Here is a 12,291-nt window from a genome sequence, read left to right on the forward strand (position 1 = left end):
CAAAGAGGCATCTGCTCCTCACACACACCGACGATATGCAGACGAAGAAAAGATTTGGACCATAGACGTTTGGAGGCAACAAAACCGAACAAAAAAAACTAACTTTAGTGTTTTCAGTTAGTCTGCATCATTGTTATGCATCCATGGTCTGCACTGGTATGATTATCTCTCTATCCCGAGAGAGTTCAAGTTTATATTGAACCACAATAAGTCGGTGAAATTGCTATGTTATGGAGCATAAAGCGCCTGTTCTGCTGAATGCGGTTCCTCCTTACGGACATGTTATTGCCAGCGAGAAATGGAGAAACTCTTCCCTTATTCAAAGCTTAAAAGGTAATGAATTGTTTTATTAAAATTGCCCAAAATGATAACTTATCAGCATGTCAGCTACGTAAACTAACGTCTTTGCCGTTATTCTTTTTTTAAATGGATACAACAACAAATTTGCGCCAAACGCCGTTCAAAAATATCTTAGTGTAAGTTTGTTTGCCAACTAACAAGCCGTGTAGAATATGACTGTACACCTTTTCTGTGTCAAATACTTCCACTTTTCAATTCGGCTGACATGTCATCCATTTATATTTGCCTAAAAATGTGAACTTCAAGTGTTTTTGTCTTCCTCGTTGCTCAAAGATTAGGAATTTTACAGTCTCAATGTGAAGAAAATGCACTCATGAACGAGCTCTCCGTCTGCTCTAGGTGGTGGTGTGAAAATCCTCTTTGAGAATGAGCTCGGTGTGGCAGATTTCCACCTGCCCAACAAGAGCTGCATCCTGTACGTGTCCGAGTGCGACATCATAGCAGGAAACGGCTACAAGAGGAAACTGGTTCGCTACAGAAATGTAAGTTTAATCAACGAGACAACAGACATGGCACTTTTGCTTCAAGCCTCCCTGTGTTGTTTAGGTTAGATTAGATTCAACTGTATTGTCATTGTGCAGAGTACAAGTACAAAGACAACGAAATGCAGTTTACATCCAACCAGAAGTGCAAAAAGAGCAGAAAAGTGCAATGCGATATACAAAGTATAGACAGGTGGTGCATAGACAGGACAAGAAATATAGTGCAGTGTAGACAGTAGTATACAGTTGGTTTACAGAAGGTGGTTTAGAGCAGGGGTCTTCAACGTTTTTTAAGCCAAGGACCCCTTAACTGAAAGAGAGACGGAGCAGGGGACCCCCTACTACATATATTGTATAAAATGTTGCATATTAAACTGGGCCTACAATAACTTGTAGGGCGGACTAAAGCCTTTACATACATACATTTTTTGCATAGAATACTAAGCTATTAAAATAGTCAGTTTAGTATAGTTCTTGTTTTAATGTTAAACATACATGTGGGACTGTGAATCCTTAGGAATAACTGCATATGTGGATGGCCTTAGTGACTACCTTACATATAGGCCAGTTTGCTTATAATATGTTGGATGAATTTTCTAATTTCTAATTTTTGAAAAAAAAAACCTTTAAAAACATAACCCTAATTTGGAGGCCCCCCTGCATTGACTCTGAGGACCCCCTAGGTCACAGACCCCCTGTTGAAGATCCCTGGTTTAGAGTTATATAAATTAAATATAAATATGTGCAGTGTATTAGCAGTTACCTTATAAGAGCAGTCTAAATATAGCTATGTAATATGAACAATGTATGAACAACATGTACAGACATGTGCAATGTAGCAGCAGTAACATTATAATAGTAGTAAGAGTAATATAGATATATGCAGTGTATTAACAGAATGTATTATAAGAAAAACAGAATAAATATGGATATTCAGTATGAACCAATCTGGTAAGGATGGCCCCTGGGCGCCTCCCTAGGGAGGTGTTCCAGGCACGTCCAGCTGGGAGGGATTATATCTCCAACCTGGCCTGGGAACGCCTCGGGATCCCCCAGTCGGAGCTGGTTAATGTGGCTCGGGAAAGGGAAGTTTGGGGTCCCCTGCTGGAGCTGCTACCCCCGCGACCCGTTACCGGATAAGCGGACGAAGATGGATGGATGGAGTATGAACCATATATACAGCTATGTGCAGTGTGGTAACAGTACCATTGTAGTGCAGAAACAGTAACATTATAAGAGTAGTGAGAATAAGTGTATGTGCAGGATGAATAGTATGAAGAGCAGTAGAATATGGCTATGTATGTATACATGCTTGATGTGAACTGTGTCCCTCCTGTTTTAAAGACCAGCAGCAGTTTCCAGGAGCTGGTGTTGGTGGAGAACACCCGACTCAGCGAGCAGTACTTCTCTGCTGTGCAGAAGTTTGTGGTGTTTGACCTCGGCCTGACTCTGCTGCCGGTCAGCGGGCAGACTGAAGCCTCGCAGCTCATCGCCCAAATTGTGAGTAGTGAAGACAAGACAACAAACCAGCAGTAAATACCAGTGTGATTTGTTGATACTGATAAATGTGTTGATTCATCTTTTTTTTTTTTTAGGCTTATTAAAGTGCTCATTTGCAGGTTCATAATTGTATTTAGAGATGATGGTACAGATCCTCACAAAGATCACTCTATAATCATTTAAATGTTTTTAAGTTGTAATATTTTTCAATGAAAATGGAAATAATGATACAAAATCATCATTCCCTGCAATATCATGAATCATATCTCAATCGCAATTTCACTCAAAAATAATCGCAATTAGGTATTTTCCTCCTATCGTGCAGCTCTGGTTCACTCTGTTGTCTGATGGTCTCCAGGTTCACGGGGAGGACAGAGAGAACCCCTTCAGAAGGAGGAGTTCGTCTCGGCTGTTGGACCCGCTGGTCCTGGCTGTGGTGCAGCATGTCCCCGGGGTCGGCAGGGTCAAAGCTCTGGCCCTGCTGCAGCAATTCTCCAGCATCCAGCAGCTGTGCAACGCCCCCCTCGATGAGCTGGAGCCCATCGTGGGTCAGGCTGCTGCTCAGCAAATCCACAGCTTCTTCCACAAACCCACTACTGCTGGAAACTGAAGGCTGGACTGGGAGGTTTGGATTTAATGCCGATACATTTACTCACATGGACGTACATCAACGTTTTTATTTGTGAACGATTGTGTAAAGAAATCTAACTGCAGCGGTGCAAACTTTAAGAAACAAACTTGTTAACAGTTGACTGTGTAGGCAGCCACGTTTAAACCTATAGTGCGTAGTTTCTGTCGCCCCCATGAGGAATTCTAAGTAATGACAACAAGCCTTCCGTGATTGCGCACCACCCCCACCCCTCCTCCACGCAGCTGCTAGTAGCCAAGGAGGACACGGATGACTAAAAAAACATGGACTCTTCAGAAGAGGTCATTATCTTCACTCGAGTTTCTGCGTGGGAAAGTCACCGGACGCCACAATCTTCTGAACACAGTCATACTGAGAAATACAGAGAGAGTTGTGTGGAGCTGTAGCAACTCATTTGGCAACGGCTTGAATGTAAAGAAAGTTAAGCACTAAAGCTTTAAGACATTTTAGCCTTTAGTGAAGTACCATCAGAACGACATTGCCGTCCATAAAGCCTCGCTGCGAAATTGATGTAGATTTTGTGATTTGGACGCTGACTTCACTGCCCTGTGTATAGTTTTCAGATTTTTTATTTAACACTTTTGTATCCATAATAAACAATATTGAGTCATTTATTGCATCAATTTTCTTTTTGTACAATTTGTTTATCTTCCCTGTCCCTTTGTTATTAGTTTGGACTAAATGTATACGTACATAATATTTTGTGAATGAAAAAATATAGTAATATTAAACCTACATTTGTCTTTTTTTGGATTAGGAGGTCAGCCTAAGGACATACAGTGTGAAACATTTAAAAACAATAAAAAAAACCTTACAATTTAACCGGTGGCTTTTTTTCTTGTGACAACTCTAAAGTAATCATGTTTCAGATGTCTCTGATTTGTTAGCAGCTCCGCCAAAGAGATGTATGTCCCATAAACTTGGGTTTATTACACGTGTTCTCAATTAAATAAGTGTACGTTTGAGGCGAAAAGGGTGACAATTATCAAACATTTTACCAAAAAAAGCAAAATTTATAGAAAGTAAAACCAGATTTGTGTAGCAGAGGGACAGGCCACTTTGTATAATGGTTATATAACAAATAACCTTAAAGTTAAGTTTTAAATAGTGTGAGGGCATTAAAAATTAAGCGTATTACATAATTTAGCATTTCCAATTGTATTGTTAAAATACCAATTATTATAGAGAAGTATTTAGATCCTTTACTTTACCTGAGGCCTGTACTACGAATCAAGATCAACATGTCCTGGATTTCTTTCAGTGATCCGGCTTCACCTAACCTAACAACCGCGGTCCCGCATAACCTGTATCACGACGCTGGTTATCAACTAGTTCAGTCAACCCAGGTTTTTCCAATCTAGAGACGTGCGCGTTCACATAAAAGAGGCGGTGTTTGCGCACCACGACCAATCGCAAACATCTACCAGAGCTGCATCTTTTAAACAAGAAGAACAAACTATAATTCTACATAAATATGAAGAACACAGACACGGTTTAACAGGCAAAACGCAGGAAAGAAAGCTGGCAAAAAAAGCCGACGCTGTTATGCGTAAATCACAACGCTTAGCTTATCAATATCCAGTGGTGTAGTCTACGTGATAGTAAGCTCCAGGATTTCCATATACTCACTTAAAAATGCCCAATGACACGTAACAACATACTTTCCATTATATGTTTGATATATTTTGAATTGTCATCTGTGCTTTTTTCTTCACATAGGCTCAATGGAGGTATTTCACCATAAATTGGTGCATAAAAGTGTATCTGAATGCAGGAAATGAAGTCGTTGATGCTTAAAACTTCCCTGGGGGAGGACACCCAGACCCCCCCCACTATGATATGCCCCCCTCCTCCCCCAAAGGCAGATTCTGGCCAATATACAGTACAGTACACCCACTATAATACATTAGACTAAACTGTTCACTTCCCCATCAGTCAGGCACAAGATCTGACCATATATAATTACACTTTTGCTTTCCATAAACTGTCGTTGCTTTAGGCTTTTATTTCAGTTGCAACCCCAGCAGTGGTGCACGATCGTGAGAGAAAATAAAAAAAAACCATAAAAACATAATTTAAACCGATGTGCGCATTGGCAACACACGGCTAAAGAAGGCAACAAATAGCCTATAAGTAATTCCCTCCGCTGAAAATCTATATCTTTCATAAAAATACCCATCAGGGAATGTTAACGGGGTTGTCGGTCTCTAAGTGTTTTAACTTTTATGAGCGCACCTCTCTCTCTCTCTCTCCGCCCACCGAGCTCCAGCTGATCTTCTAAGAACGGTGACGCCGTTATCAGTCGAGTATTGATTGGTCAGTGGGCGGTGCTTTTACACCAGATGATCTCTAATCTCCAACATAACCTGCTCCCGAGCAGGTTAGGCGTTCAGCATAAGTTACCACGGCGATTGAACCCGATCACAAGTGATCCACCTTCGTAGTACAGAAAACCCTGGGTTGAGCCTGAAGTTAGCTCGTTAACGCCAAATCTCGCTTCGTAGTACAGGCCTCTGCAGTCAAATTTCGGCAGCCTATAAATGTGTGTATGTATGTAATCCTATCGGTTTCTCGTGTAAACTCGTGACAAATATTTCCCCGCTCAAAAATGGTGCAGCCAGAGTGATAGAGAAAGACAATAATATTAATTAATTAATTAATATTAATTAATATAATTAATTAATTAATATTAATTAATATCTCTATGGCTCTGGGTACAGCTATTGTCACTTTTTTAATGAATAATAATTTATTTAATAATCCTTTTTTTTTTTTTTTTTTATTATTTTCCGGTTCATCAGATGTGTTTTTTTTTTTTTACTTTATTTCAAAAAAGTAGTTTACAAAAGTTCAGTCATTGCAATACGTAAACAAATACAATACAAAAATATATACAAATAATATAATATAAAAGTAAAAATGAAAATAATAGTCTAAATAGAAGGAAATAAAGATACAAAGGGGACAGACTTTCAAAAATCGTTGACATTTTATTTACTCTTGGTAGGTTGACAACATGACAAACATTGCCCTCTAGCGGCGTGCAGTCTGTTTTCGGCACAACACCGGAAGCAGCTGTGCTCACCGTGGCTAACTTGAAGTGTCTAGCTAGTCTGATTGAAGAGGTTTGTTGCCCGTTGTTGTAAACCGTTTTCCCCCGTGAGTCCTGCTCTCGTCGTCACGTAGCTCAACAGTCACAATCGGATGGACCAACAGATCCCGTGTGTATGGATAAACTTATTTAAGTGGACTTTGTGCACATTTACCGGACGTTTCACCTCAGACTCATCTCCGTTAGCCAAGAATGCTAAATGAAGTTAGCGTAGCGTGCTAGCTGGAAATAGACCGAGACGGAACGCTACAGCGCTAAGTCGGAGTGACTATTGGATAGAGACCAAACTGTATTTTTCATGGACCCACAATGTCCAGCTAAACCTGTCTGAATAGACTCTGCTGTCCCCTTTATTTGAAACCGTCGGAATTATCTCCTGGTGTCCTACGAAGCTAATGAAGTTAGCTTGCGACCCTGAAGTAGACGGATCCGTACGTAACCTAGCAACACAACACAACGCACGTCAGAGTGAGAAAACAGGTTTTTAACGGAGTGTGTCCGGAGGAAAAGTTGCTGTGACTTGGTAAAAAAATGTCGAAAGTCCAAATACTGAGAGCTTTCGTCAACCAGCGACTAACTGCGGCTGCTGAAGAGATATTTGAGCTGTTTGAAAGAACGATAGCAGAGTACGAGGAGCAAATCCGGTTAACGTTACACACAGCAGGTTTGTACGTCTTCATTGTTATCAATTCAAACTGCTGGGAAACCAGCGAAGTTGACCTTTGATGTGGTTTTCATCATTTTATCCATTCAGACATCTGTGTGAAATGTACACACTTTAACTTAAAGGTTCTGTACTCGGCATTAAGATAGCAGAAAACCAATGTTTGCTATGTAAAGATACATTGGAGTAATGGCTTCCTAAATCCTGAGCAGAGAATTAGGAATTAATTCACATTGCCGTCTGTGTGTGTTGTAATCCGAGAGTCTCTGTTCTTTGTTTTGATAGCTGGTCCGGCTGCGCGTGCATGTTAGTGCATGTGACAGTGAAAACACAGGTATTTTATGCATTTGGGCAGCGGTTTGAGAGAGCCATTTAAAAGCAATCTGAGCCTGCTGTTTTTTTTCTTCTTCAGTATTTCGAGAACAGCCTCTTTAAATGTTATTTGCAGCTCTAAGCTTTAGAGGCAGGGTTGGTAAGGTTGAGAAGCTAGCAAGATCTGAAAGTAATAAGAGACTGTTTGGTCAGTGCATGTAGACGGATGTGTTCAAAAAGTTCAAAAAGGATGTATAGAATATAGCAGAGGACAGCATGTAGGATTAAGGTTAAATGCCAGTGGGGGGGTCCGGGGCCCCGACTGGCATTTAACCTTAATCCTACATCGCCTGCGTCTGCTTCAGAGCACAGCATTGCAGTTTGAATGAATGAATGAAGACATTTTATTTCAGACATATCAAAAATAAACCAAACAAAACTAGTCCTAGTACTAGTAAAAGTACTAATAAATTAAATAAGCAAAACATTAAATAAACTATCAAAACATTAAATAAACAATAAGTTACATTAGCCAACATAAACATGTCTGAAAAGGAGTAGGAAGAAGTATACACTTATTTAACCCTACCCCCTTTTTCATAACTCAGTAAATTATTATTATTGTTATTTCATTTACCACATATTTATATCTTATTTATATTGATCACATTGATCTTATAATATAAATATATATATATATATACATACATACATACATACACACACACACACACACACACACACACACACACACACACACACAATCATACACATATGTCAGTGAACACATATTGCAACTCTTAAAGCCCTCCTTTCATATATATATATTTTTTGAACTGGATAATGTTTGGACATTGCTTTAGTTCTGTGCACAGACCATTCCACAACTTCAGACCACTGATTGTAATGCACTGACTTTTTATAGTCGTGCGAACCGCTAACACCTTGAATTTAAACTTATCCCTTAAATTATAACCCCCCTCTCTATCAAAAAAAAAAACCTTTTGAATATTACCTGTTAGTAGTCTGTTTTTTTGCTTTATACATAATTTGTGCAACTTAAAATTCAACTAGATCAATGAACTTTAAAGCTCTGGAATGTAAAAACAGTAAGTTGGTGTGATTATAATATCCTGCTTTATGAACTGTTCTTATAACTCTTTTTTGTAGTGTGATTAGTGGTTGCAGTGTGTTTTTATAGTTACAGTTTATAGTTATGGTTTATAGTTCTACTCATAACTCCATCCAGGGAGGAGAGCTGCAGGAAGAGGCTCCTACGGCGTCGTGACCCTTTCGGAGTTCTGCGTCGAGGTCGCTTTGCATCGCGGTGCATTTCACCGCCATAACGCTAGGGGGTGTCGCCTGTGTCTGTGTCGCTCACCACCGAAACGGTACTCAGAATGGCAAACCCCATAGACTGTCATGCTAAAATGTTAATCTTATTTGTTTGGCTTTTTCTTGCTTAGATTTAGTAAAAAGTATCGAGAAATAGACACAGTGACCTAGTTACTGTAACCAGAAAATAAGTCTGAGGTTATTGGCGAGATGTCTGCCAGCCAGTTTACATTACATTACATTACATGTCATTTAGCTGACGCTTTTATCCAAAGCGACTTACAGACCTCTGCTATATATGTCAGAGGTCACACGCCTCTGGAGCAACTAGGGGTTAAGGGTCTTGCTTAGGGACACATTGGTTGATGTATCGCAGTGGGAATCAAACCCTCGTCTCCCACACCAAAGGCATGTGTCATTTCCACTGCGCCATCACCAGTTTTTGCCCTGCCCACAAAGTACTGCTTGCTGGCGAAGTGCTAATTTCAAAACGTTACTGACATATACACACTTTCCAAACGGATAACCCCGTCATTGGAACCAAAATATGTCTGAGTTTATTTGCAAAGCTGATGTCAGTGAACTAGCATGTTGCTACTCCCCACAGTCGGCTGCTGGAAACACCGACTATCAACACACAGGACCAGTTGACCAATCACAGTCCTTGCGGTCTGCGTCGCCTCAACGCAAAGTTTACAAATTTTTGGAGGTGCACGTCGAGCTACGGCGGAGGGCTCGGAGAGGGGTTCGGGGCGACGCAGAGGGGTCTGCGGGGGTACGCCGTCGATTCGACGCAGAAGCATAAATCAGCCTTTACTTCAAATTCTGGCATTTTTATAATTATTTCTCCGCAGCTTTAATGTAAAATCAAGATTTTTACTGTTGTAGTTGATTGCGTTGAAGCTCATTTTGAACTACTGACTAATTATTTAGCATGTAATGTCTACGTGAAATTACAGTTTTCTAAGACTTGTGCATGTATTTCATTATTCTCCTCAGAAATCCAGCAGCTGTTGGTGGTGAAAGAAGAGGTTCCCCCCGAGCAGCAGGAGTGGAGCTCCAGTCTGGACCAGGAGGACCCAGAGCCCCCTCCACACATTAAAGAGGAACAGGAGGAACTCTGGACCAGTCAGGAGGGAGAGCAGCTTCAAGGGCTGGAGGAGGCTGATATCAAGTTCCCGTTCACTTCTGTCCCTGTGAAGAGTGAAGAAGACGACGAAGAGCACTGGGGAGGACCAGAACCAGCCAGGAACTCAGATCCAGATAGTCCTTTACAACCAGCTACTCATGACAAGACTTCAGACTCCTCTGAATCTGAGACTGATGCCAGCGGTGACTGGGAGGAGACTGAGGAACCTCAGTCAGGTTTAAACTCTCTGCAAAACAATGAAGTACCTGTGAGTGATGTGGAACCTCTGAGGAAACACACTGGAGTCCAAACAGACGGGAAACCGTTTTGTTGCTCGGTTTGTGGTAAAAGATACCCTCTGAAGAAGTCTTTATCAATTCACATGAGACTTCATTCAGAAGGAAAACACTTCACCTGCTCAGTTTGTAAAACAAGTTTCTGCAGCAAAAGCAATTTGGTTATGCACATGAGAATCCACACTGGGGAAAAACCTTTTAGTTGCTCATTTTGTAGCAAAAGATTTGCACGAAAGACACATCTGAGAGACCACTTGTCTTCCCACACCGGGGACAAACCATTTAGTTGTTCAGTTTGTAGCAAAACGTTCATACAAAAGAATCACCTGAAGCAACACTTGACTGTCCACACAGGTGAGAAGCCATTTAGTTGTTCAGTTTGTAGTAAAACCTTCGCGCTAAAGCAAAATCTGAAACGGCACTTGACCGTCCACACCGGGGAGAAACCATTCAGTTGCAGCGTTTGCGATAGAAGTTTTAATCGGCAGGATAGCGTCAAAAATCACAAGTGTGTTGGAGAGAGCAGCGGAAATAAGTGAAGCCGCACAGATGCTTGCTGAGCCAATTTCTTTCCAGCAGGATTAAAGAACTGATGGCAAGACTTGGTTCGACGTTGATAAGTTAGAAATTGTCAGACTTAAGGCCTTTTCACACGGGGAGCGACACTTAGCCTGCATAGTGGCGAGGATCCGCGGGGTCTACTACGCTCCTCATGTGAAGGACAACGCTCTGCGAGTAAACGCCAGGCGATCAATGTGTGGTAACCATGGGGATTCTGTTCACTGCTGTATCCCTGCCGTAGCCTGACAAGCCAGACCCACATCCAGATGTTGGGTCTGGGAACTCACCATTGGCAGGGCTCAATCCGAGGGGCGGGATAAACGGTTGTCTTTCAAATTCCCTCTGCACGCAATAGCCAACCAGAGCAACGCTAGTTGATTGGTTAAACTTTTGCCGTATCCGGTCGGCAAAACTCTGAACACATCTTCCTTTCTTAAGAATGACTTCAGTGCCGTTCTTTGTTCTTTTCTCAAAGAAAAGCTGAACTCCAAGTCTTCCAGAGTCGCGGCCAAAGCCGATTCCAAAGACCGCTGTTCACCAGCAGCAGCAGCCATATTCTTTGTTTTCAAGTAGCAGGAAATTCACGCGGAACCGTCGCAACTTTGCTGTCATTAAGTTAAGCCCCGCCCACCGACTCTATACACGATGTGATTGGCCTGACCAGAGTTTGGTTTTTCCAGCTCGCAAGCCAACAGAGAGTTGCTAGACTGACCCTGGCTGCAAATTACATCTGCTGCCGCTTGGGTGTGTCTAGATTTCTAGGCTAGTTGAATCTGGTTACTACGCTCCTCATGTATCCCTGCCGTACAACTGAATGAGAATAGCTGACTGTGGTATGATATATCTCTAATCACAGGTCGATTTATAACTAATAGTGGGAATTCTAGTCTTTCCTTACCACGGACTGTTATCGTTGATAGCTAAATTTAAGCTAAATTAGCATAGTCATAATTACGGACCCAATAAATCTAGTGTTGTGCCGATGCTCTGACAAGCAGAAGCCCCGCTGTCTACGTCCTGATAACTGTTTAGAAAACACATTTTATATTTTAGTGAACTCTCAAACAGCCAGAATCTGACTCTTGTTCATTGATTTGCGCTGCGTGTCGCTCGCGTAGAGAAAAAAAGTTCAACACAATTCAACTCTTGCGGCGGGCGGAGCGTGTGAGTTACGAGGCGCAACAATCGCTCCCCATGTGAAGAGCTTTTCAAGCCTGATACAGAATAGGGCTTTTCAGCTCGGATGAAGCTACACAATCAAGTTTGCACCAAAGTCCTTGACAAAGACAACAAAAAAACCATGTCAACATTTGGGATTTGTAAATAAAATGACTTGACTTAGCTCCCAATAACTTAATTTATTTCCAATGTAATGGATCCTTTTGGTCTTGGATATGTTTCATCTTGTGTAAAACATGAACAGTTGATTGAACTGCTCATACAATATTTAGTGTAATTTCAGTTGAATCACAAATCCTCTGATTGGACACAGTTCAACAGCTGAGGGTAAAGTGCAGATTGAAGGCTTGGGCTATAGACAAAGTGTCTTGTGTACTGTTGAGTCTTAATGGATTTATAGGGGAATTATGTGATAAACTGATAATGGTTTTGATTCTGTCCCAGAATTGTTTTAGGGTTTTTAAAATCATTCGACAGACATTCTTTATAGTAGTTTGATTTTGCACTATGGCTCATAGTCTTGCTTATATTTCTCAACTGTTTCCCAATCAGTATGTTCCTTTGTGTGACAACATTTAACTCATGCTTTATCGTTCTGCCTGAAGAGACTTGAAGGTCCTCCGTTTATCCAGGGTAGATTGAATTTCGATATTTTCGATAGAAAGGAAGAATGGGAAGACTGTGGCATCCTGACACTGTTACGGCGCTCGCC

General features: G+C 41.2%; 2 protein-coding genes across 2 annotated transcripts; both read left to right on the forward strand.

Moving 5' to 3' along the window:
• Nucleotides 1-3,174, forward strand: faap24 (FA core complex associated protein 24). The gene is made up of 4 exons (XM_031279888.2): nt 1-333; nt 700-842; nt 2,187-2,342; nt 2,701-3,174. Exons 1-4 carry the CDS (start codon nt 231-233, stop codon nt 2,950-2,952), a joined length of 654 nt encoding a protein of 217 aa, XP_031135748.1. The 5' UTR covers nt 1-230; the 3' UTR covers nt 2,953-3,174.
• A 2,857-nt stretch (nt 3,175-6,031) lies between these two features.
• On the forward strand, nt 6,032-10,720 carry LOC116036344 (zinc finger protein 300-like). Its single transcript, XM_036003674.1, has 2 exons — nt 6,032-6,767; nt 9,414-10,720. The coding sequence occupies exons 1-2, from the start codon at nt 6,635-6,637 to the stop codon at nt 10,376-10,378; spliced, it is 1,098 nt and encodes a 365-aa protein (XP_035859567.1). The 5' UTR covers nt 6,032-6,634; the 3' UTR covers nt 10,379-10,720.
• The last annotated feature ends 1,571 nt before the right edge of the window (nt 10,721-12,291 follow it).

Source organism: Sander lucioperca, chromosome 7 (genome assembly GCF_008315115.2).
Source record: "Sander lucioperca isolate FBNREF2018 chromosome 7, SLUC_FBN_1.2, whole genome shotgun sequence".
NCBI classification, from domain to species: domain Eukaryota; kingdom Metazoa; phylum Chordata; class Actinopteri; order Perciformes; family Percidae; genus Sander; species Sander lucioperca.